The following is a 25,535-nucleotide window of genomic DNA, read 5'->3' as shown; positions in this document are numbered from 1 at the left end:
CGTTCAGAGCATCACAGCCTACTGGATCAGGCCAGTGACCCATGTAGTCCAGCATTTTCTTCTTACAGTGGCCAACCAGATGCCTGTGGGAAACCCACAAGCAGGATCTGAGCACTTTTCCCTTCCTGTGCTTTTCAGCAGCTGGTATTCAGAAGCATTTATTGCCCCCAATTGTGAAGTCGGAACATGGACATCATGGCTGGTTGCCATCAATAGCCTTCTCCTCCTCCGTGAATTTGTCCAATCCTCTTTTAAAGCCATCCAAGTTGGTGGCCATCACTGCCTCCCGAAGTCTACACTGTTTTGCCTTATTCCAGCCGTTTAAAAGCTGGGAATAGGCAGCTAAGTTGCCTTAAAGTCCCCCACCCCAGAAGATTCACAGCTGCTTGTTAAGATGCTCAAGGACAACTGTGTTCTTTTCTCCCTGCCCTTTCTTATTGGTGTGACCCCTCTCTTCCGCCCTGTCCACTTCTACAGTGGTACCTCGGTACTTAATTTGTTCTGGAGGTCCGTTCTTAACCTGAAAATGTTCTTAACCTGAAACACCACTTTAGCTAATGGGGCCTCCCGCTGCAGCCACGCTGCTGCTGCGCAATTTCTGTTCTCATCCTGAAGCAAAGTTCTTAACCTGAGGTACTATTTCTGGGTTAGCGGAGTCTGTAACCTGAAGCGTATGTAACCCAAGGTACCACTGTATTTGCTTCTGCTGGCAGTCTCATTTTGAAACAAGAATAACAAACACAACCTTGCAAAGTTTTCTTTTCTGTCACAGCAGCTGGAGACCTTGGTTCATTCCTGCTGACAGAGACCCGACAGCAGATCACAGAAATCCGCCTGGCCGTTGGGAAGGTGGCTGACAAGATGGACCAGCTGTCAGTCAAGGTAATACAGAACTTTCAGGATAGAAAGCTGCTTAAGAACTGCCTTGCTAGGACTTTCCAGAAACAATAGGAAGGTGTTTTTCTTGCAACAGGCTTTTCCAGTGGGCTGAAAAGCTCCCTCCCCTGAGGTGTTGGTTTTGTATTGTTGATTATTTTATTTCATAAAAAACTCAAAGCACTTTACAAAAAGAATAAAACAATAGAATTATTAGTAAAAACAATTTAAATATTCAAAAAATTAAAACCAGCGATAAACTAGAAACCTATCAGCATTCTAGAGATCTAAAGAAGCATGTGCCAAAAAGGGTACAGGCAGTTCCCCATTTACACGGGGTTTGCGTTCTGAGGCACTGTGCATGTCAGCCTGCCCCGCACCCCTGCAGGGCCAAAGATGGGGAGTTGCCTGTACAGTGAAGGTGCCTGCCTGATATTGATTGTTGTTCAACTGTTTTAAGGATTTTAAACAACTTTGGGGTTTTATGTTCATTAAAAAATACATATATCAGGCAGTATAAACATTGTCTGAAATAATACATCAATCTACCTTCAGGTTTTGCTTCTGTTTCATACTGTTTGGAGAACTGTATCCAGCTGCTTTTATAGTAGGCTTGTGAATTGTCTTTTTAATCTCTGATGGGGGGGGGGGAGGTTTGGGACTAGGGAAGTTGCTTCAGCTAGGTGGTGGAGCACCTCTTTGCATGCAGAACGTTCCATGTTAGCTCCCTGACGTTTCCAGGTAGGACTGGGCGACTCCCCAGCCTGAAAACCCAGGGAGATGCTGCCCGCCAGTGTTGACAGCACTGAGCTAGATGGACCCAGTGGTCTGATACCGAGCCAGGTTCCTGTGCTCCCACCAGTTTCTCTCCTTGGCAAACAAGTGAGCAGCTCAAAGGGCCCAGTCCTGCTCTGGCTTCTTCTCTCCCATGTGCTGATGCTTCAAGCTGCACCTCCTTTTTGTTTTTTCCTTTCTCTCCCCACATCCCTTGCAGCTGGAGGAACTGCGGAAGCGAAGCTCTGGCCCCGGTTTGCTGCCAGGCATCTCTTCTGTTACCATGGAAACCTCTATGATCATGAATAACATCCAGCGTATCCTGCAGGTAAAGAGCCTGTCTACTTGAGAGCATGAAGACTTTTACCTTGCTTTTACCTTCAGGTGAAGGGTCACAGCTAAGCGGCAGAGCATGTGATTTGCACGCAATAGGTCCTGGGTACAATCCCCAATGGTGTCTCCTGGCAGGGCTGAGAGAGACCCCGTGCCTGAAACCCTGGAGGAGACGCTGCCAGTCAGTGGGGAGCCTTGGGCACAAATGCTGCCCTGTCCTTCCCTGTTCCTGCTCTGCACCTTCCTTGAGTTCTTTTGGCCAGCTGGAAGTGTCTTTGTTGCTGGCCTGGATGTGGAGCAATTGGTGTAGAGACTTCTTGTCTCCTGTATTATAGCCACATCTGTTGCTCCGCCCACTTTTGTCCCTAGCCCTGCCCACACCTGGACTGTTGATCCAGAGGCAAGGCAGCCTTTGGACTGGCAGAGGTTCTTTGCCCCTGTTGTAGGCTGCACTGAGCTGGATACATGCAACTATCTGGCTTGAGCTAAGAGAGCTTCCTCTTTTCTGGTTCCTCTAAGGCTGCACTAGCTATTGGGCTTTTAGTATTGCAGCTCCAGACACCCAGTATCAGTTTCCAGCCCAAATCAGACCAGGGCTAAGTGTGACGCTGTTCAGATGCCTCTTGAAAGCATGCTTGCTTTGGAGGGCTTTCCGTCCTGAGATGTCACTTATGAAAATCAAGTTTTATACCTGCTGAAATGGTGTTGTTTTTTAAAGTTGAGTTGAATAGATGGGCTTATTGTATCAGAGTTTGTGAAACTGATTTTATTCATTGTCAGAGCTTGGATTTCTGTGTTGTATTCTGCTCTCACCATGTATCTTGCTTCCATGGCTTCATGAGGTACAGCTGTCTCGCAATTTGCTTACTAAATAAAGTTTACCAAGGAGGCTTGCAAAAGGGGAGCAGCTCCAAACTGCCCATGTTCTGTCCATGTTCTGTCCTCGTTGTGAGAAACCCCAAGAGAGGTTGGGGAAGAGATTGTGGCTGGAGATTGTGAGAGTTGTAGAGGCCAGGACTGGCTCTGACACATTCCGTTTTGCTCTTTATGCCACAGGAAAATGAGATGTTGAAACAGGAGATTGTTGAGAAGAGAAGCTGCATTGAGGAGCAGAACAATAAGATTGGTGAACTGATTGACCGCAACCAACGGTGAGGGAGACTCTTGCTCACTTTTAATGCTCTATGAGAAACAGCTGGTATTTGTGGCTGAAGCCTAAAGCTCAGGTGGCCTGGCTCAATCCCCAGGCACCTCAAGGCTGCTGTCAGTCAAAGTGGACAGTACTGGGCTCGATGGACAAATAGAGGAATACAGGAATATAGCCAGTGTGGGGTTCCAATTAAGAGGGTCGGTCAGAGTAAGATCTGGGAGACCAGGGTTCCAGTCCCCACTCTGCCATGAAGGTGACCTTGGGCCAGTCACTCTCTCTCAGCCTAAGCTACCTCACAGGCTTGTGAAGATAAAAAAGGGAGGAAAACTATATACCAGTATTTGAGCTCATTGGAGGAAAGATGGAACATAAAATAATAAGAACTATTAGGATTCTGATATAAAGGATAGAAGCTCTCCTAGGGTGGCTTTTGAAAAGTGATATCCACATATGATACTGCCTTGATTTCTTTTTTTACATGAGAGGATGCAAATTATCAAATCATGCAAAGATTCACGTGTGCAAAAAAAAATTCTTCCCCCAGCTATGTGGAGCAGAGCAACCTGATATCTGAGCAGAGCAACAGCTCACTGCAGAGGACCATGAAGCACACCCAGGCAAGGGTCCTACATGCTGAACAGGAGAAGGTAAGCCCTGGCAGTGTGATAGCCACAACAGGAAGGCCAAGTGACTGAGGCTGTGGGGAGGGCAAGTGCTATCCCAGGAGTTCACAATCGCTAGTGCAGGTCACTATTCCCCTTTGCCTGCAGGCCAGAAAGAAGTTACGTTTCTGAGCAGCAGCAGCAGCAGCAACAAAATAGAACAAATGACTGGCTAGGTATACATGCACATACAGGTAAAAGATTCATAAGCTTCAGGTAATCCTTTGAAAAGCACCTCAGGTTGGCATGATGTGAGGAAGCACAGTGAACGTCCCCCTCACCTTCTCCTATGCAGCCAAGAAGAAGGGTGTGAGAGTTTTCACTTCTAGGTAACTGCTGCTTCCTCTGTTGTCTGGACTGAGAACAGCCATTAATGTTAAATAGAATTAGTTTCTGAAGTTAGCTTATAGAAACAAACATTTGAAGTTGGTGTGTTTGATATTAACCATAGTTGATGTTAGCTGCAGCTCGTTATCCCAGGCAACACAGCAAACCATGGCTAGGCATAAGTGTCAGGGTTCCTGGCCGCATGAGAGGAGGAGATGTAAGGGGAGAGCATGCAAGTCCAGGTTTGCTGTGGCCTGTTCTTGCTTGGGCATCAGCGTGCAAACCCTGCCATTAAGGGATCTTCCATGCATCTTACTCTGAGGCCACTGGGATTTTGAGTGATATAATCGGCCCTTGGACCACCGAATAAGCAGAGTGTGCTTAACCCAGAATGCCATTGCCTCTTTTGATAAACCTTCCTCCCCTCTTGCTGTTCTTGCTTCTGGTGGTGTTAACTCTCCTCTCCTTGTCCCCGCTTTTCTCTCTAGCACATGCCGCCACTGGATCACTTGCAATTCTCAGGAACAGCATGCTGTCTCCAACAGTGGAGGGAGACCGTAGCCCTTGTGGCTGTTGGCTGTGTATAGCTTTTCCTGCCCCATTGTTTTGTCTAATCTGCTGCTAAAGCCATCTAACTGTTTGGCCTTCATTTTATCTTGTGGGAGAGAGCTCTGCTGTGTGAAGATGCCCTTTCTTTTGTCTGAATTTTCTGGCGAAATCTTTTCTGCTCTCCATTTTATGCACCTTTGTCGTGCATGCTTTCTCCTGAACTAACTAAAAAGCCCAAGGCTTGTGCCTCTCCCCGCTCCTCATTGCCTTGCCAGTAGACCAGTTCTGCAGGGTGTTTCCTGGGAGACTCATTCTTAGCATTTGGGAGCCTCCAAAAGCACAGCTCTTGCATCCTCCCAGGAAAGGTCTTGTGGGCACTCCTTCCCCATATATTCTCCTGCATCCTGCTCCTTTGCGTTGCAGGTCAGGATCAGCAAGAAGCTAGTGGAAGCCGTGGCGCAGATCACCCAGCTCCAGCTGGAGCTGGCTCGTCATCAGAAGCAGGAGATGAATCTTTATTCCCAACTGAATGAAGCCCTGGCAGTGTTGGAGAGGCAGAAAGCCCAGGTCAGCCGACTCCGTGCACAGCTGGCAGGTAAGGGAAGCTGAGAGGAGGCACTGAAATGGCTGAAGAGCACTATCCAAGCACATGCAGAGTAGTTTTTATCATCCTAGGAAATTTTTTAGCTTGCTGGTAGGGAGCCTGTGGCCCTCAAAGTATTACTGGCCTTCACCTCTCATGAGCCCCAGCAAGCGTAGCCAGGGATGATGGGTGTTGGAGTCCTGCTCCTTAGGGCCTCCTGCAGTGTAGCTGTTAAAGACTCAGACACACAATCTCCAAAAGACTCTTGACTTTAATTCCATCTGTTTAAAAAGGGCAAGCTTCTGATCTCTACAAACTTGATTGATTGTATTTCTGTGCTGCTTTTTGTTGAAATGAATCTCCAGCTTACAAACATTAACATAATGTAACATAATAGAAAATGGGTTTGTGCAGATTCTGCACCTACCTTGCCCTGCATGCAAGAGCAGAACAGTGTAAGAGTGAGAAGAAACATGTGATATGTCTTTAAAGTTACACGGAGGCCCCATCCACACTATACAGCATCATCATGCCACTGCAGTCAGGCATGGCTTTCTCCCAAGGAATCCTGGCAAGTGTGATTTTTTTCCAGCTGCCAATACAGTGGTACCTCGAGTTACAGACGCTTCAGGTTACAGACGCTTCAGATTACAGACTCCACTAACGCAGAAATAGTACCACGGGTTAAGAATTTTGTTTCAGGATGAGAACAGAAATCCGTACTCCGGCGGCGTGGCAGCAGCAGCAGCAGGAGGACCCATTAGGTAAAGTGGTACCTTAGGTTAAGAACAGTTTCAGGTTAAGAACGGACCTCCAGAACGAAATAAGTACTTAACCCGAGGTACCACTGCAGTTGTGTAGAAGTGGAGAGCCCTGCTTAAGCAGCCATTTCCAGCATAGTTTAACAGTCTGGGAATTGTAGCTGGAGGTTGTGGCAGACTGGGGTTTCCCACCACCTCTCAGCTCCCTTAACAGAATGTTCTCAGTTCCCAGAATGTCTTGTGGAGAAGCTGTGAGTGTTTAAAGCATATAGTGCAGATGGCGCTGTACTTAGGCTTAGCTACAGCAGTGGATGGAAACAGGGACATGCACTGTGGCACAGGCTTCGTCTGTCACTGGCTATGTGCCCCACCTCCACAGAACTTGAGAAGTTGTCTGACAACATGAAAAGCAGATACCAGGAGGAGAAGCTGAGTGGGAAGAAGTTGGATGAGAAGGTGGTAGCCCTGGAAGAGGAGCTGGCTGATCTCTGCGTTAAGGAGAATCTGGAGAAGGTAGTTCCCAGGGGTGGCAATAGTCATCACCCGAGGCCAGAAGTGGCTCCCTGGAAAACTCTCTCTGACCCTTAGGATTCTCCCAGTGCCACACCCCTCCCCCTCTCCCCCAGCTTTGCACCCTTGACTGTTCTTTGCCTCCCTGGAAGATGCCCTTGAACTCTGATCATGCGTCTTCTTTCATTCTTGAATGGAGGATTGAAAGGGACAAGTGGGCAAATTAATGTGTGTTGCTCCACTACCACCATCCCTCTTATATCATCTGGGTTATGACACTGCCCTTGAATCCCTGAGGCAAAGGCTTTGGGACATCTCACATAGGGACCTGCGATCCCAATCTTATGTAATTTGTAGCCTGGTCGCAGCTGGAATCCAATATGGGTATGACTATCAAATATCCTCGTACCTTAGGAATTTGTCTGTACCTACCTATCAGCGTTTATTTACCAAAGCCAGACTAAATGTATTTTCCTTGGAAGTTCTAAATGACAGGCTGAGAGGCATCCCCTATTAAAATAGGCTTTGTTTATGTTCTCAGGACATCAATTGCATGAACAAGCAAGGGACCAACTGACCAATCCCCTATTGGGAAATTTACCAAGAAAATCTGAAGCCTCCTATATTAAATACCTTTTGGAAGACAGGTCAAAATGATATTACACTGGCTGTGGCAAAGTTTCTTTTGGAGGTTGTAAGAAACAAAAATCATTATGCCCTAGATAAAACAAAATGACTGCCTTGGTTTCTTCCATCTGTCTGTCTGGTTGTTTTAACTGTATCTAGTTTAGAAATTGTTTTGTGGATCTTTGGACCACAATAAAGTATTGATAGATAGATATCATTATGACACCACAGTCTACACTGTGCCTCATTTCCAAAGGAAACACAGACTAAGTGCCTAGACCCCTGGAATCTTGCACCGGTCAGAGATTGGGGTGGCATTTAGCCCCATATTACTAATCATGGGAACGGCAAAGAGGGTGAAGCCCAGATATTACAAAGTGAAAGTCACTTAGCTGTGTGGCTGAGTAGGGATTCAAACCCTGGTCTCCTGAGTCCTGGCTAGAGACCAACCATTACACAGTACTTTCATCAGGGGCTGCAGTCTTTTTTGTGGCAAATAATCCCCCCTCCCCTCTACTTGTTCCAGACAACAACTCTGCAGCTGCTGGAGAGTCAGGAGGAGCAAAGGGGGAGCAGCAGCACCGAGAAGGAAGGACCAAGTGCCGCACCCCTTTATGGGGATCCCCACAGCAACTCTCTCCGAGAACCAGCACCAGTGGCATCCCCCACACCTTTGGCTAATCTGAAGGAAAGCTCAAGCAGTCCTCCATCCACCGCTCTCGAAGGAGCCCAAGACAGCCTGCTTTTTGCAGCTCCTGAGGCTCATTCTCTGGAAGCACCGGTTGAACAAACTCGTGCAGCCTCTGCTTAAACTGCAAGGCTGCCTCTCAGGCTCTCCGCCAGTATTGAGAAGGAGAGGCCAAGAACTCAGGGTGAAATGGACACAATAGAAATAATTTTGAAATAATTTGATTTTTTTTTACTTGCATTTTCATTCTTTGGGTCTTTGGCTAATATTTTCTCATTTGCATCTATTTCCTTTCTAATTTGATCGAATTTTTCCTCTCTAATTCTTTTTTGTATTGCATCATGTTGTATATAAAATCCTCTTATGAAAGCTTTGCTTGCATCCCATTTCACTCTGATGTATGTTTCTTGTGCCATGTTTATTTGAAAAAATTCCTTCAGAGGTTCTTGTGCTTTGTTCATTATCTTTTCATTGTTTAAGATTTTTTCATTTATTCTCCATCTTCGGTTACTAATGGGATCTGTTCTGGAGCCTGGCCACATCCCAAAAACTTTGTAACTGGAGACGCCCTTCTGTGCATGCGCACAGATCGATTGAGCACTTCTGTGCATGACCACGCAGTGAAACACGGAAGTATACACTTCCAGGTTTGCAACCCAAGGATTACGTTACCCAAAGGTAACATAACCCAAGGGTCAACTGTATTTTTCTGTTGTTTCTTAACTCCCATCATAATTGAATTATGGTCTGTTATTGATTTCGGTTGTATTTCTACCTTTTTGATTTTCCAAATTAAATTGTTTGTTATCCAAATTCCAGCTATTCTTCCTGCCTATTGCTTGGCCTCAGAATAATTTGTGTATTATTTTTTCATTTGGGTATCTATGTCTCCATGCGTCTTTTAAATTTAAATTTTCTGCCATTGGAAAAAATGAATATGGTAATCTCCCTTCTTTTGATTTTTCCCCTCCCTCTGTTCTAATTCTATTGAGGTAATGCCTGAGAACCTGAGATCCAGGCATACCCCGTCACGCAAATATAATTTTTCACACTTACTCCCATCCCAGTACAAAGGAAAGTACCGGTATTTACAGCTCCTTGGTCCCTGAGTCAAACCAAATACACCCCTCTGTCTTGTCCTGCTTCATCCCGCTATAGGATGGGCATTGTGACTGAGGTGGTTGGATATCACTGGCCATGACTCCTTGGGAAGGCCCTGCAGATGTGTATGTACATCTCGGGAATTATGGTGGGCTCACTCACCCCTCCCCTTATACCTCACTTCCCTGGGTCCTAAATGCCATTGGAACGGAGAAGATAGATACAATGAGTGATTTCCTATGAATTTCTAAAGTTTTCCCATTGAGCCAGTGCATAAATACATTTATCAGTGAATCGCTCCCAACCCCATCTTTCCTACTCCCAAGAGCTGGGACTCATGATTTTACAGCTTTTAAATGGAATTATGTATTGACAAGACACTGCCTTTTTCTGCCATCTATTAATTCCAACTCTGGGGAGTCCAACTCTCCCTCCCAGCCACCCCCACACTTTTTCTATGTCATGCTGGAGGAATATGTTGACCTGACTGATATTTTGGGAAATGGTTTGCCCATTTGCCTTCTATGCAATTGGACAGCTCTCCATCCATAATACCAAACTTGGCATGAGGGTTCCCAGGGTGGGGCGGCAGACCTTATTGCTGTTTGTATGTTGGGTGCCATTTTGAATCAAGATGGCAGACTGAAATTTCAGTTTGGCATGACTTTGCCCGTTTTGTGGCACATGGTAAGCCACAAGTAGAGATATGATCGCTAGATTCAGCTCAGGAGTGCTCAAGGTATGTGTGTGGGGGGGGTCTTCATTGATGTTTGGATGTTGGGTGCCATTGTGAATCCTGGACAGTACCTGTGTCTGTGATATTAGTGTGGGGGGGTGTTAGAGGAGAGGTAGTACTTTGGTGGAGGACACACCATGCTCCTTCAGTGGTAGTTTGTTCTCAGTGAGCCAGTCAGCAAGAAATCATATGGATTAAGAGAAGTTAACTCTTTATTAGAAGAAAAAAGGCCTGCTTGCTCCCTTCATCAGAGCAAGGAGTTAGATGTGCTCTTGTGAGTGAGTCAAGTCTGAGGCCTTCTTCTGACATTAGAGCTGCTGAGGGATAAAAATAATTACGCTCTCCGCAGTCCCAAACATGGTTAGAAGCCTACAGCTTGCTTTAGTTCTGCTAAACACTTGCTGGGTGTGAACAGAGAGCCAAAACAAACCTCTTTTCTTACCTTTCTGGCTCTGAGCTGGAGGAAGATGATGCAGGTGCAGAGACAGGGAAAGATACCACACCCTTTCATCTTTGTCCTTCATCTTACACCACCTTCCAGTGCTGCAGCAGGCTCTTTGTAGCAAGGGCATGTTCTGGTGACCACAAAATTTGAATTGGCTACCCAAGTTACACAAGCTTTACAAGCTCCTTATAAGACATTGTAGAAAAATCAGCAGTGCTTCTGTTCACTGATTCCTGGAACTTTCTTGAAATGTAGGCCTCAGTTGCAAACATTACTGGAGCAATGTGTGGGAATGAAAGGCACACACCACTTGTTCAGTGCAATAATTAACCTCAAGAGATGATCCCAGAGTTGGATTATTTTCTATGACATTTCATGGGTGTTTAGAGTAAAATGCATCACCAAACCTCTTAAATCCCACATTATTGGCTACACCAGCTCAGTTTCCTCTTCAGCTATTTGTCCGATCTAACCAACATCTGTTAGGATTTGAATGAGTACAAAGAATTTGAATCTGCTGTTTCTGCTAACAGTGATATCATCCCCACAAAAACGGACTGGCAAGCAAAAATGATAGAAGATCTACAACTTCCCAGAACAGACTTCCGGGTTAGCGCCATCGGGAATGGCAGAATTCCTCTGATTCAGAGGAACCCACTCCGTGAAAATCGGGTCTTGCCGCCGCGGCGAAGGCGGAGACCCCTTAAAAATCCCAGGCGGAGAAAGCCTGGGAACGTGGGATTCGGCTGACACCAGGAGCGCCTCCCCTACTCGCAGAGAAACCCCTTTTTGGGGGATCCGAAGCGACGTGGGGTGAGCAGCGCGGTGTCTTGAATCGACCGCTAATTTTACGGAGTGAAGCCGCACAGCCGTTGCCGGAGAGCACTGACTTTTTCCTGTGGACAATTGGACTCTAAACAAGTACCCGTGAGTAGAACGGAAAATTGGATTAAGAAACACTTTAATTTGGCATTGAAGCGGGAAGGTCTAAACAGGAAGTCCACCTTCCGCTTTTTGTATATAGACTGAAGCAAAAATTGTGCAAGCCAAAGTCTGGAAAGTTGTATATAAAGACCTAAATTTCCTTCATCTTTAACCATCAAAACCCCTCTTGGAAGCAGGGGGAAAGAGGGGGAATTTTGATTGTTTAAGCCTGCAGCGAGAGAGAGTAAAAAAAGATAAATTTCCACCATCTCAAACCTGGGAACGGGGTGTCAGAGACAGAAACTTTTGGGGAAGCCCATCAACTGTGAATGGAATGTTTTTTTGACAGATAGTTAAAGAAGAGAAACAAATTGATTCCAAAGTTACCTTTTGCATTTAAAAGAAACAAAAATTTGAAAAATGAAAGTAACTTTCTTTTGCTGGACTTGCCTTCAAAAGATGGATACAAATGGAAATTGTTCCCTCTAGAGGGAGCTTGTTAAATTGTTGCTGGAGTCGATCTGGGGATTTCACAGCTGTGGAGATTAGGATCGTGAGACCAGACTCTGACCTTGAACAAAAATGGATATAGAAGAAGTTTTGATGCTTGCTTTTTGCAAGACAAACGCTTTGCTGGAGCAGATGCATGAGAAGATTTATTTGATGACTGTTGCAGTTCAAAATTTTGGACAAACAGTGAATACTTATATAGAAACCACTCAGGACTCAACCCAGGAACCTGTTTTGACAGGGCAAGTGCAAATGCAGAAGACAATGGAGGAGGTTGCTGCTGAACCTCAAGCAACACAAATGGATAGAACCGAGGCCCTGCAGGAGCATAAGCCGCTGTTTTTGAAGATTGAACCTGGAGTGGGCCAGGGGGGGTCTGGAGTTGTGGGGGTCCTTATTTTGGAGGGACTTTGAAACATGCATTTAAATATTTTCTGGACTACCCGGTTGATTGTGGGGAATGGGACTGTGGGGAATGGGCTGATCTGTTGAGGGGAGATGGAGATATTTTTGGGTTGGAGTTTCCCCAAGACCTACTCCTCAATGAGAAAGGAAAGAAATTAAGAAAGAAACCAACAAAAGACAAGGTAAAGTGCTGGTATAAACAGGAAGATGAACCGCAGAAGGGACATGGAAAAGACTTAAGAGCCTTGGACATAAGACTACCAGGTTGATGGACCAGATGGAATGGACAGTAAGGTCTGACATAACCCGAGACCAGGAAGAAGAGACGTTGGATGAAGATTGGAAGAAAGCTTTAAAAATTTACTTTGGGAATTAGGGTAAAATTTATTTTGGGAACTAGGAAAAATGGTGGAATGAAATCATTTGGCTTTAGTAGAAATGATATTAGGAGTTATGTATAAATAAGTATTAAGTTATTAAGTTCTAGGATTTAAGGTATTTTATCGTAAGATAGGGTTAAAATAAATTAAGGTAAATTGAATAACAGAATATTGTGAAAGATGAAAAGGATTTGCTGAGTTAATTGATAGGTTAGACTGTTAAGTTAAATTATCTAATAAAAACTGAGAAAGATGGAAAGAATTTGCTGAAACAAATAATTAAACTAGAATACAAAAAGGGAGGTGTGAGGAGGTGGATGAAACAAGTAAATGAAAGACAAAGAGATGGAATATTGGATGTGTGTTTTATTATTTATTTTTTACTGTTATTGCTGTATTTTTCTTTTTCTTTATTATTTTTTCTATCTATGTTTTATATATTGTAATGTATATGTTGTTAATTTTTTTTTTACTGTTTGTTTTCTTTTTCTCATTTCTGTAATCTCTAAACTCTTAATAAATATCATTATAAAAAAAATACAACTTGCCAGAACAACAGGGAGAATAAGAGGAAATTCAATACCAAAAGTTAATCAAGATCGGATAACATTTAAGGAAGATCTTTAAATTTCGTGACGACGTTAATCTCCTGACAGACCTGGAATGAATCTTGGAATATGGAGAATGTACATAGTAAAAGTTCATGGATATAAAGCGAGAACGCTAAATAAGAAGAAAGAAATGTGTCTTGCCAAAGTGTAAATAGCACAATGAGAAGAATCGGAAGTTAGCTACCTGCGCCTTCCTCGCCTTCTCCTCCTTCCCTCCATCTCCTCAGACGCGTCCCTTCTTCGCCCGGCGAGCGGAGGCGCCACCTCATTGGCCAGCCTCGAGCGAGCGTCACCCGCCCTCCCGCCTCCCTCTCCCAGAAACCAGCTTCCCATTGGTCCAGCCGTGTCCCCCTCCCTTTCCGTCAAACTTAAAGAGTCCCGCCGCCAAAACGCGGCAGCGGCAGCAGCTGATCGCTCGTGTCGCCCGAGACGCGTTTCTTCCCTCCGCGTGGAAGTTTGCCCCGTTTGGGGACCGCGAATGCCGCCGGCCGCTTTGGCTTGCTAGTTTCGCTTCCGCAGCCCAGCGCTTGCGCCATGGCCGAGAAGTTGCAGCCGCGCACTTTGCGGTTCTCGCCTCCCGGCTTGGGCTTCGCCGAGGGGCGCGGGGAGCGAGGGGCCGTCAGGATGTTGGGGGACATGGATGAAGAAGACGACGCCTTCCAGCTTCCGACGGGAGGGTGAGAATGCGGCGCCTCTCTGCGTGGGGGGAGATGCGGGGTGTGCGGGTGTCTGGGGGTCCGCGTGAGGGGGCGGGGCTGTGTGAGGGGACCAGAGCTGTATGTGGGGCTGCGGCTGCATGTGGGGTTGGGGCAGCATGTGGGGCTGTGACAGCATGTGGGGCTGGGGTTGCATGTGGGCCTTGGGGCTGCATGTGGGGCTGGGGCTGCATGTGGGGCTGGGGTTGCATGTGGGGCTTGGGGCTACATGTGGGGCTGGGACTGTATGTGGGGCTGGGGTGGGTGTGGGGCTGGGACTGTATGTGGTTCTGGGGCTGTATGTGGGGCTGGGGCAGTATGTCGTTCTGGGGCTGCATGTGGGGCTGGGGCTGTATGTGGGGCTGGGGTGGGTGTGGGGCTGGGACTGTATGTGGTTCTGGGGCTGTATGTGGGACTAGAGCTGTATGTGGGTCCGGGGCTGTATGTGGGGCTTGGGCAGCACGTGGGGCTGGGGTGGGGGGCGCAGGCTTGCGAAGGGTGATTCCGAACACATGCAGAGGGCTTTGTCTGCAAATACGTGCTGTTAGGCGCTGAGAGAGATGCGAAGTTCAGCTGAGCTAGGCGTCTTTGAACCAGCAAGGTTCCCCCCCCTCTCTTTTTCTTTCTTTCTTTCTTTCTTTCTTTCTTTCTTTCTTTCTTTCTTTCTTTCTTTCTCTCTCTCTCTCTCTCTTTCTCTGCCTCACAGCTTTGCTGGTGAGGATGAGATGGGCGGGGTTTTGTCCAGCTAAGGATGAAATGGGAGGCACTGGCTTGCATCCTAAGCTATGCTATGCGTTGGTTATGCCCGCCCATTTCAGTGGACCTACTCTGAGCAGAGCCAGCATTGAGCTGAAACCGAAGTGCCTTGTGTTTTCACTGTTTCTTACATGCTTAGCTTTGGAGCATGCAGTGGCTAAAAAGTTCCCCTCTCATGATGATTGGGTGCAGGAGGCAGGGACCCTGCTGCAGAAATAGTAACCTAGGCAACCCCAAACTGCTACACCACTGGAGATGAGAGTACGCTTGCGCTACGATCCAGAAGCCCAAAGGAACCCCACACCTTTTGTAGAGTGAGGGAATACATTATGTTTTAGTAGTGGTTTGGGACTAGGAAGTTCGGCCCAAGGGTTAATGGGGAAAGGAGGATTATTGTTAAAAAGCAAGACTTATTTGGGGAGTAGACTCCACTGCATTCAACTGAACTTCCCCATGAATGTACATAGGGTTGATTTGCATACAAATGCCTGTTGCCTGTGCTGTGGTGAAATATTTTCCCTTTTCCTAATTCTAGCTTTATGTTTCCATTTCTTCTGTGCTGATGTTACGCTGAGAGAGAGTCACAAAGTGAGCTTCATCTCCAAGTGAGGATCTGAACCCGGATCTCCCAGGTCACAAGTTGGCATTCTAACTCCTGCCCTAAAGTGGGTGCAGGACTGAATGGAGGTGTTTTGTGATCTTAGATGCCTTTTACAAAAGGAACCCTAAGAAAGATTTCTAGTGCCCTTTACACTGTGACATTTCAGGTGTTCAAAATAAGGGCACTGCACTGCTGCTTTTGGCAACACTGGCAGTGAGCAAAGGTCAGAGTAACATATAGTCACCCGAAATCTACAGTGGGAGTTGTAGTTCAGAAATTTATGGAGATCTACACATGCCCCCCCCCCCATATTCAAAATATAGTCCGGCCTCCCACAAGGTCTGAGGGACAGTGGACTGCCCCCCTACTTAAAGAGTTTGCTGCCCCCTGACCTATGTCTTCCCAGAATGTCACTCTCCCCAGAAGGAGAAGCCAAGCTCACAATCTCTGTTTCCCGTCGCTTCTTTTGGGAGCCCCTCTAACATGCATGTTGCCACTTGTAGTTTTTCTCTAGCTGGAATCCTAGAAGTAGGGATGATACGGGATAGATTTTCGTATCTCTCACAAGGTCATGCAGCTATTCCAGAGGATTGCTGTTGTGCAAATGCAGAATTGCCTTTGGAAACCTTAGCTGTTTAATTCACCCCCCACTGCCCACGCCTTACTTTGCTGATGCTTCAGGATGGAAAAGGGAGGGGAGGGGTAATGACACGAGAAAAGAGCAGCCAACATTGAATGGGTGGGAGCTGGAGAACCGACTGGGGCACTTGAACAGCGATGTCAGACCCACGGCGAACAGAGTACCTTTGGCAGGCAGTCCACGGGTTTGTTTCATCGGGACCAGCTGTTTGGGGTGCTGTCAGGCATTTAAAATGGGCACTTCACCTCTTGGTATAGCATGAAGTTTGGGGCTAAGTCTGGAAATTTAATGTTTGAAGATACTTGGTCTTAGTGTTTGTTCGTTTGTTTTAATCTGCAAGTTTCTAGCTCTCAGGAGTGCAGGGAAGTGGGCTAGGATGTGCGGTAACTGGTAAGTTTCAGCTCCCAGAACAACCCTGAGATGAGATACTTCTGAATGTCTGTAGGGAAAACCACTTGTGTTCAGCCAGGTTTATTCCCTCTCCCCACCTTCCTGGCAGTGAATTGTCCCATGCGGGGAAGGGTAAACCGCAAGGGCAGGGCTTGTATCTTTTCAATAATGGATTCCTTTACAATTTTATTTTTGTTTACAGTGGTACTTTGGTTCTCAAACTTAATCAGTTCCGGACGTCTGTTCCAAAACCAAAGTGTTCCAAAACCAAGGTGTGCTTTCCCATGGAAAGTAATGCAAAAGGGATTAATCCATTCCAGACAATTAAAAACGTCTCCTAAAATAGCAATTTAACATGAAAATTACTAACTAGACTATTAGAAACTGGCAGTGATTTACCCATTGCCATTGGAGGGACGAGGGTGCGTGATGGGGGAGTTCCGGGGGGGGGGGGGATGGAAAGCAAGGCAAAAGTTATCTCTCTGAGAGCCAGTCAGCTTCTCTCCCTCCCCCCATGCCAGCCTTTCTGGATCGCTGCCAACCCCTGGTACTGGGTCCCTCTGCCACCACTGTCCTTGCAGTATCAGCCACCCCCTCCTCCGCTTTCAGGTGTTACTAGTGGCTCGCGCGGCAAACACTGAATAAGGGAAGCCCTTTCAATGGACCAGAATGTGGTCTAAACTCCCCTTTAAATCCATTTCAACGAAAAGAAAATAACTCACTCTGAAACTCACCTACAAGTGGTACCTAACACCAAGAAAACTAGCGCTAATACGCCTAGGAACCTCACCAAAATGCTGGAGAGGGTGCACCTCCACAGGCATATACCTCCACATGTGGTGGGAGTGCCCCAAAATCCAACTATTCTGGACAACAGCCACACGAGAAATATGTAAAATAACTAAGTATTAGACATCACCCCAGAATTGGCCCTACTAAACATCTTCCAAGACAACAATGCCCATTTGCACCAGAAATAACTCATTTTTTTAATAGAATATTTATTAAGATTTTCAATAATAATACAATATAAAAGAAAAAGAAAAAATACCAAAAATACAAAAATAAAAATAATTAAAAACACACAGAATTTCCATTACCTATTTTCTTTTAACTTATTTCCCGGACCTCCTCATACCTCCCTTTTTTGTATTCCAATTCAGATTGTTAGTTCAGCAAATCCTTACCATTAGAATTTTACCTATTTCTAAACCTTTTTTTAATACTCTCTTAAGCATTACAGCTGGAAGCCACTTACCGGTAATTTCTATCCAACATCATTCTAACATTCATTAATTTTACAATATTTCTGTAAGTAATCTTTAAATTTCTTCCAATCTTCTTCCGCCGACTCTTCTCCCTGGTCTCGGATTCTGCCAGTCATTTCTGCCAATCCCATATAGTCCATCACCTTCATCTGCCATTCTTCCAGAGTGGGTAGGTCTTGTGTCTTCCAATACTTTGCAATAAGCATTCTTGCTGCTGTTGTGGCATACATAAAGAAAGTTCTATCCTTCTTTGGCACCAATTGGCCGACCATACCCAGGAGAAAGGCCTCTGGTTTCTTCAGGAAGGTATATTTAAGTACCTTTTTCATTTCATTATAAATCATTTCCCAGAAAACCTTAATCCTAGGGCACGTCCACCAAAGGTAAAAGAATGTACCTTCATTTTCTTTACATTTCCAACATTTATTATCGGGCAAATGATAGATTTTTGCAAGCTTGACTGGGGTCATGTACCACCTGTAAATCATTTTCATAATATTCTCTCTTAAGGCATTACATGCTGTAAACTTCATACCTGTGGTCCATAACTGTTCCCAGTCAGCAAACATAATGTTATGTCCAACATCTTGTGCCCATTTTATCATAGCAGATTTAACCGTTTCATCCTGAGTGTTCCATTTCAGCAGCAAGTTATACATCTTTGACAAAATCTTAGTTTTGGGTTCTAACAGTTCTGTTTCTAATTTTGATTTTTCCACCTGGAAGCCAATTTTCTTATCCAAATAATATGCCTCCAGTATCTGATAGTAATGAAGCCAATCTCACACTTTGTTTTTTAGTTTTCAAAACTCTGCAGTTTCAGTCTATCTCCTTCTTGTTCCAAAATTTCCCAATATTTCGGCCATTTGGCCTCCATATTGAGCTTTTTAGGTCTTTATATCTTATCCAAACATTAAACAATGCTTTCCTGACAATATGGTTTTTAAATGCTTTATGTGCTTTAACCTTGTCGTACCACAAATATGCATGCCACCCAAAAACATTGTTAAAGCCTTCTAAATCCAAAATGTCTGTGTTCTCAAGAAGCAGCCAGTCTTTCAACCAGCAGAATGCTGCTGATTCATAGTAAAGTTTAAAGTCTGGCAGGGCAAATCCACCCCTTTCCTTTGCATCAGTTAATATCTTAAATTTTATTCTGGGCTTCTTGCCCTGCCAGACAAATCTAGAAATATCTTTCTGCCACTTCTTGAAACAGTCCATCTTGTCCACAATTTGCAATGTTTGAAACAAAAACAACATTCTAGGCAATACATTCATCTTTATAGCTGCAATTCGACTCAACAAGGAGAGCTTCAAATTTGACCAAATTTCTAAATCTTTTTTCACTTCCATCCAACATTTTTCATAATTATCTTTAAATAAGTTCCCATTTTTAGCTGTCATGTTAATCCCCAGGTATTTCACTTTCTTAACCACAGTCAAACCTGTCTCATTCTGAAACCTCTCTCTTTCAATCGATGTTAAATTTTTCTCTAAAACCTTAGTTTTTAACTTGTTCAGTTTAAATCCTGCCACTTGACCAAATTCTTGAATTAATTCTAAAACCCTTTTAGTACTAGATTCTGGCTCCTGTAACGTCAATACTAAGTCATCTGCAAATGCTCTCAGTTTGTACTGTTTGGCTCCGACCTGTATACCTTTAACCAACTGGTCCCTTCTAATCATATTCAGCAGGACCTCCAGGACCAATATGTGTCCCTTTTTCTATCTTAAATTCTTCTGTTACCACATTATTTACAATTAATTTAGCCTTTTGTTCAGAGTATATTGCACCTATACCATTTTCAAAACCTTGGCCTACCCCCATCCCCTGTAGGTTATTTTTCATAAAACTCCAAGAGATGTTGTCAAAAGCTTTCTCCGCATCTACAAATATCAGAACTGCTTTAGTGTTTATATTTACTTCTAATTTTTCCAAAATGTCGATTATGTTCCTCAAATTATCAGACAAATGTCTTCCCGGGAGAAAGCCCGCTTGGTCTTTATGAATCTCTTCCATCAGTACTTTTTTCAATCTCTTGGCCAGAATGTCAGCAAAAAATTTGTAATCCACATTTAGTAACGATATGGGGCGGTAGTTCTTGAGTTGAGTCTTTTCAGTCTGTTTTCGGTATAAGTGTGATATACGCCTCTTTCCACGACTCTGGTGCCCTTTTCCCTTCCAAGATTTCATTGCAGACTTCCTTCAAAGGTTGTAATAACCACTCCTTCAAAGATCTATAGTATCTGGAAGTCAGCCCATCCGGTCCTGGAGACTTGCCCAGTTGCATATTTTGAATGGCACCTTCTACTTCCTGTTCAGATATTTTATAGTTCAACATTAATTTACTTTCTTGAGATATTTTTTGTAATCCATTTGTCTTCAGAAATCGGTCTATATCCATTTCTTTCTGTGGCCCTTGTGAATATAATTGTTTGAAGTACCTCTGGAAACACTTTCTAATCTCAATTGGATTATGTATGTTCTTTCCTTCCACTTCTAAATTTGTAATGGTATTTAGTTTTTGTCTTTTTTTCATTTGCCAAGCCAGCAGTTTCCCACATTTATTCGCTGATTCAAATGTCTTTTGTCTCATTTGTTTAATTTTCCATTCTATTTCCTGATTCATCAATTCCATGTATTGTATTTGATATAATTTTATTTCTCTCAGGATCTCCTGCGACTTTGGTTTTACTCTCAATTTCTTCTCCCCTTCTTTTATTTTCTCCAGAATTTTATCTTTTTTCTCATTTTGACTTCTCTTCTTTATTGCATTCTGTTGTATCAGAAACCCTCTCATAACAGCTTTACTTCCATCCCAGATTACTCTTTTTTCAACATTAGTGTTCATGTTTATGTAAAAATAGTCTCTCATAGTTTTTTAGGCCTTTTTATACACTTCTTCATCTCTAAATAAGGTGTCATTCATCCTCCATCTGAAGGAGCCAGTTGTTATTTGCTTCATCTCCATCCTTACAGCGTTATGGTCGGAGCAAGTTTTTGGGCAGATTTCCACTTTCTTTATCTTTGGTGCCATTCCTCTAGTTACCCATATTTGGTCAATTCTAGTCCATGTCATCTTGGCTTCAGAAAAGAAGGTTCCCTCTCTTCCCATGGGGTTCTTTGTTCTCCAAATGTCCACTAAGTCCATATTGTCTGTCATCTCAAAAAAAGTTTTTGGTAGTCTACCATCATTGGTGACTACCTGTCTTTGTGCCTTGTCCATGTTTGTAGATACAACTCCATTCATATCCCCCATCAAAATCAAATTATAGTCCAAATAGTCCAATAAAGTCTCATGCAACTTCTTGAAGAATTCAGATTTCCCCTCGTTCGGTGCATAAATTCCTACAATCAAAAATTTATCTCCTTGAACTTGAATTTCAATTGCCAGAAATCTGCCTTGCTCATCTTTGAAGATTAATTTCGGTAATAATCTCTCCTTTGCATATATCACAACTGTGTACAGGATTGTGTAGCCTCATTACATGTGTTTCTTGTAGACAAATCAAGTCTAATTGTTCCTTTTTTAATATATGAAAAACACTTTTTCTCTTCTGAGGGGAGTTAAGACCATTACAATTCCAACTTGCAGAGCCATGATGGGGTTACTTCACTTTACCTCCAACTGCTCCAAGTAGCTGTTCTTGTTCTGACGGTGGTGTCTCTTTCCCTGGACTGTGCAGCCCAAAAGATAAGTTTGCTATGTCTAGTATTCCTTTTTCCTGTGCTCTTGGGTCTTTTCCGGATTCCACTTCTTTTTGTAGGTCTTCTTCGTGATCTTTCAAAAACCTGTCTTTGTCGTTAACTGTTCTTATTTTTATCTTTCTTCCTTTATATTTAAAAGATAGGCGTTGGGGAAATTCCCACCTAAAGAGGATTCTGTTTCTCCTCAACAGGGCAACTAGATCTCCATAGTTGGTCCTTAAGTCCAAAAGATGTTTTGGAATGTCCTTAAAGATCTCCACACTTGAGTCTTCAATTTCCAAAGTTCTTTGATAGTGCAGGTTCAAAATTTTATCTCTCTCCTCTTTTGTTCGGAAAGTAATCAAGCAGTCGTTCCTCCTTTGTCCTTTACCGAGTCTGAATGCACTCACTATCTTAAATTCTTCCTTCCCCAAATCCTGTTGCCAAAAATCTGTAAATTCCTGTGTAAGAAAATCAGCCAAATTGTCTTTCTCACTTTCCGGTACTGCCCTGAATCTTAAATTTCTGTCTTTCTCTTTTAATTCAATCATAGACAGTGTCAGGTCGTGGTCCTCCAATTTCCTATATACTGGTGGTATCTTCTCTTGAGTAGCAGTTGCAATTTCCTTTGCTTCTTCAGCTACCTTTCGGGTCGAAGCAGATTCCTGTAGTAATTTTTCGATAGACTGTGTATTGGAATTCACCTTCTGTCCCAAGTTGTTAATGCTTGTAGTGTTCAAATCAATTTTAGCTGATGCTTCAGTTACTTGTTTATTTGTCTCAGCTACTTGCTTAGCTAAATTTTCCAAAGATTCATTGATTTTTCCAAGTGCCTGTGCCAGTACGTCTTCAGACGACATAACTTTTGGTTTAGCCTGTAAAGGAGCAGCCCCTGATGTGCCAGATGGTCCAGATGTTGAAGCCCTTCGCTGGTGCGCAGTATCAGTCTGGTATTGTCTGCCAGACCTAGTAGTCTTAAGGTTAATCCCACGGCTGAAAGATTTGTTTTGAAAAGGAATTTTCCTATAGCCCAGTTGTTGTTGCAACAATGTCAATGCTCCTCTAGGGGGACACAGTTACAGCCCAAGTTTGCAACTTTTTAGAAACAAATATAGTCCTTGTAAGTCCCCCAAATCACTTAAAAACAACAGTTTCAATATCGTTACTTTAAAGTCAGGAGAAGTCCAGAAACACTGTATCTCTCTCGCAGAGCTAATTCAAAATTCCTTAACTTGCCGACAGGCTTTCTACTGGTCGGCTTTTCCTGTCTGGGGGCAGCCCGTTCCCAGGTTTTAGGCAGCGGATATTAACTTTCTTTCCCCCTTTTCTTGCAGGTAAATATGCTCAACTCTTTCCCCCTCCACTTACACCACAAAGAACTCATAACCCACTTATTTTCGGTAGCCAGAAACACCATAACCAGACACTGGAGAGACCTGTCAGGAGTAAGCATGGACCAATGGTACCAAATAGTATGGGAAACAGCCCTACTAGAAAAATTAACCAATAAACTGAAACTGACACGGGGACAAACAGAAGAAGACGCCTTTACCCCGGTATGGCTCCCCTTTGTCACGTATACAGCCCAACAAGACAATGACAATAATCCACCAACAGCATATAAATCAATATGGCTAACCTGATCCAAAACACCCACCCACCCCACTCACACAAAAACAAAGATTACCACAGCCAATCACAAACAAACAACCACACCCTAAGCCAACCCCAACCTCTCTCACCATTTAATTAAATAAAATCTTTAATTGAAAAAAAAATAAAAAAATAAGGGAAGCCCAGGTCAGGCAACAAGCGAGCGAGCATTGGAAGTGTGGCACTCAAAACTCAAATGCCCCCCCCCCCCAAACGAAGTACGTTCAGATTCCAAAAAAAAGTTTGAAAACCTGAACACTTATTACTGGGTTTGAAGTGTTCGGGTTCCAAGTAGTTTGTGAACTAAGCTGTTCAAAAACCAAGGTACCACTGTACTAGGTTGGGTGCAATAATTGGGCAACGGCCTTTTCAGTTTCAGGGACTTCGTAGTTTAGACAAAAAGCAAGTAAGAGATAATATGATAGAAGTTTATCAAATTAGGTATAGCATGGAGAAAGTGGATAGGGAACAGTTTCTCTCCCTCTTGTGAACATCCGATGAAGCTGAATATTGGAAGACCTTCAGGAAAGGCAAAAGAAAGTACTTTCTCACACCATGCACAGTTAAACTACAGAACTCTCCTGCAGAAGGCAGGAATGGCCACCAACTTGGGTGACTTTAAAAGAGGATTAGAAAAATCCAGGGAGGAGAAGGCTAGCAATGTTTAGTCACCATGGCTGTGCTCACCCAGTTGGTGGCAGCAGGGCTTCTGAACAACAGTTGCTGGAGACCACAGGAGGGGAAAGGCCTCTTGTTCTTGGGTTCTGTTGGCTACTGTAAGAACAGAATGCTGGGCTCGCTGGGCCTTTGGCCAGATCCCGCAGGCTTTTCTTTTGTTCTTAAGAGAGGCTATAGAAACTTGATAGGAAAAAGAAGGGATTGTCTCCAACTAAGTTCTGCTTAGAGAAGACTCACAATGTGTCTACTCCTTTAGGTAAAGGGGCCCCTGACCATAGGTCCAGTCGTGACCGACTCTGGGGTGCAGCGCTCATCTCGCTTTATTGGCTGAGGGAGCCGGCGTACAGGTTCCGGGTCATGTGGCCAGCATCCTAATCACTGACAGGATTCTAGTTTTTGAATCCATTACCCTCTGGTCTTTGGGGAAGGCTGTAACAAAATCGCCAACCTGCAGTGAAACATGAGCATCTTTGTGCTTGCAGATACATGTCTTGTTCTGTTCCTACATCCTTGCTTCTCTCTGTGAATGAAGTGAATGGTTACTTTTCTCTCTGCCCAGGACCAGGCTGGCCTCTCTCTTTGGACAGGATCAGACGACTAAAGAATCTGGAAATGTGCTCTTCCAATACATGCCACCCAAGCAGCCTAAAAAAGGACAACTAGCTACCGGTAAGTAAACTGTTCACAATGCCTAGGAACATAAGACGAGCCCTTGTGGACCATCTAGTCCAAACTTTGGTTCTGAAGCCCCACAGAATCAACTGGGTTGGTCAACTCCCAAGTAGTGCTGGGGAGAGACCCCTGACCTGGGGCCCCAGAAAGGTGCTGGTGGTCTGTATTCAACACACTGAGGTAGATGAACCCAGTGGTTTGACGCCATACAAGGCAACTTCCTGTTTTTCATTAATCTGAACAACTGGCTTGGTCCCAAGACAAGGGAGCTAACTTGGCATGATGTTTGCAAGCAATGCTCTGTTTGCGACAGAGCACTTACCCTTCTCATGTGCTGCTCCAGCTGCAGGTCTGTCTACCCAGAAGCATCCTCCTGCAGCTGCTGCTGCTGCACCCACTGCTCCTCCTGTGCCCACTGCAGCAGTGCAGTCAGTTTTCTTCGCTACAGTTGTTCATGCATATTTGTTGTGAGTACTACAGTAGAGGGGATGAGCTGCAGTGTGTTCTTGCTACCCAGGTCCTGTGCTCACATCTTTTGCAATCATCTCTCTATCTTGCCTGGCTTCTTCGGAAAGAGGTGCAGCTGAACAACAGTGGGGGGTGGTCGATTAGGGCGAATGGGGCACTGCCAACTCAACCTCAGCCTGCCCCCACCTGCCTGTTGTTACGTCCAACCGATCCAGAGGGCAGGACTGCCTGTCAGCTTCCTCTTCCCCCTCAGTCTCCATGCTGTCATGGTAGAACACAGCAAGGAGGAGGATGGGGACAGCCCTAGACTTAGCTAGCCCTTCTTGTCATTGGCTCTGGTGCCACCTCGAGTTGGGCTCCCTGCATTCACTCCAATGAGTCACCAGCCAACACTGAACTGAAATGATGGCAGAGATCTCCTGGGATGGGGAGCTTGTGGGCTGATAAAATGTTGCTGGGCTGCTACCGCTCACCCCCCACATCGCCCCTCACCGCTGGCCAGATGGCCTGGGCTGATGGGAGTCAAACAACCCCTGGGAAGTCTTTGTAAAGAGCTGCTTAATATAACCCATGGGGTTGGCATGGTGGCAACAATTGTGGGAAGTTAAGAGGTGTTCTCTTCTCATTCCAGTACCAATGGGAAATATGTGAAACATGGCAAGTATGGAGCAGCTGTAGTGGGCAGCAATGCAACCAAGGAGGTAAGAGGAGGAGGTGTGGTGTCTTGAAGTAGCCTGGCCTTCTGTCAACCTGCTGTCCTCCAGATGTTTGGGACTACAGCTGCTGTTGGTCCTAAACATCTGGAGGATACCGGATTGATGTAGGTTGGGCTAAGGAAATGCTTCCCTTTCTCTGAATGCTGGTTTCCTGATGGTGTCTTACTCTGGAAAAAGCAAAGGTGCTGTTTTGGCTCCTGTCTCTTTCTGCCCAATCAGCTCACAAGGGTTATAGCTCCCATTTTTCTTATTCTGACCTCACTTCTCTACAAAAAGTATTCTCAGCAGGGAAGAGGCTGTCGCTCAGTAACACAGCATCCACTTTGCAGACAGAAGCTCCCAAATCCAATCGCTAGCT

General features: G+C 44.6%; 2 protein-coding genes across 2 annotated transcripts in view; both read left to right on the top strand.

Annotated features, from left to right (window-relative positions):
* LOC310837129 (FK506-binding protein 15-like) overlaps window positions 1-25,535 on the top strand; it is a gene marked incomplete at its 3' end in the record, with an annotated part of 74,880 nt that overhangs the window by 38,701 nt on the left and 10,644 nt on the right. Inside the window, exons 16-19 of the mRNA XM_083723197.1 lie at window positions 755-882; window positions 1,871-1,978; window positions 3,040-3,134; window positions 3,678-3,780. Coding sequence (XP_083579323.1) covers window positions 755-882; window positions 1,871-1,978; window positions 3,040-3,134; window positions 3,678-3,780 — 434 coding nt within the window. The remainder of the gene's footprint in view (window positions 1-754; window positions 883-1,870; window positions 1,979-3,039; window positions 3,135-3,677; window positions 3,781-25,535) is intronic.
* LOC310836338 (FK506-binding protein 15-like) lies at window positions 13,363-25,160 on the top strand. The gene is made up of 3 exons (XM_083721470.1): window positions 13,363-13,629; window positions 23,881-23,990; window positions 25,093-25,160. The coding sequence occupies exons 1-3, from the start codon at window positions 13,487-13,489 to the stop codon at window positions 25,110-25,112; spliced, it is 273 nt and encodes a 90-aa protein (XP_083577596.1). The 5' UTR covers window positions 13,363-13,486; the 3' UTR covers window positions 25,113-25,160.

This window comes from Podarcis gaigeae (genome assembly GCF_964106915.1).
Source record: "Podarcis gaigeae genome assembly, chromosome: Z".
NCBI lineage: Eukaryota > Metazoa > Chordata > Lepidosauria > Squamata > Lacertidae > Podarcis > Podarcis gaigeae.
This window is presented reverse-complemented; position numbering and strand designations above follow the sequence as displayed.

What these genes read in the sequence shown, in the direction of transcription:
- LOC310836338 (XM_083721470.1), top strand. Translation starts at nt 13,487, where the DNA reads ATGGCCGAGAAGTTGCAGCCGCGCACTTTGCGGTTCTCGCCTCCCGGC. An exon ending in TTCCAGCTTCCGACGGGAGG is followed by an intron (nt 13,630 to 23,880) that starts GTGAGAATGCGG and finishes CTCTCTGCCCAG; the next exon opens with GACCAGGCTGGCCTCTCTCT. An exon ending in AAAAGGACAACTAGCTACCG is followed by an intron (nt 23,991 to 25,092) that starts GTAAGTAAACTG and finishes TTCTCATTCCAG; the next exon opens with TACCAATGGGAAATATGTGA.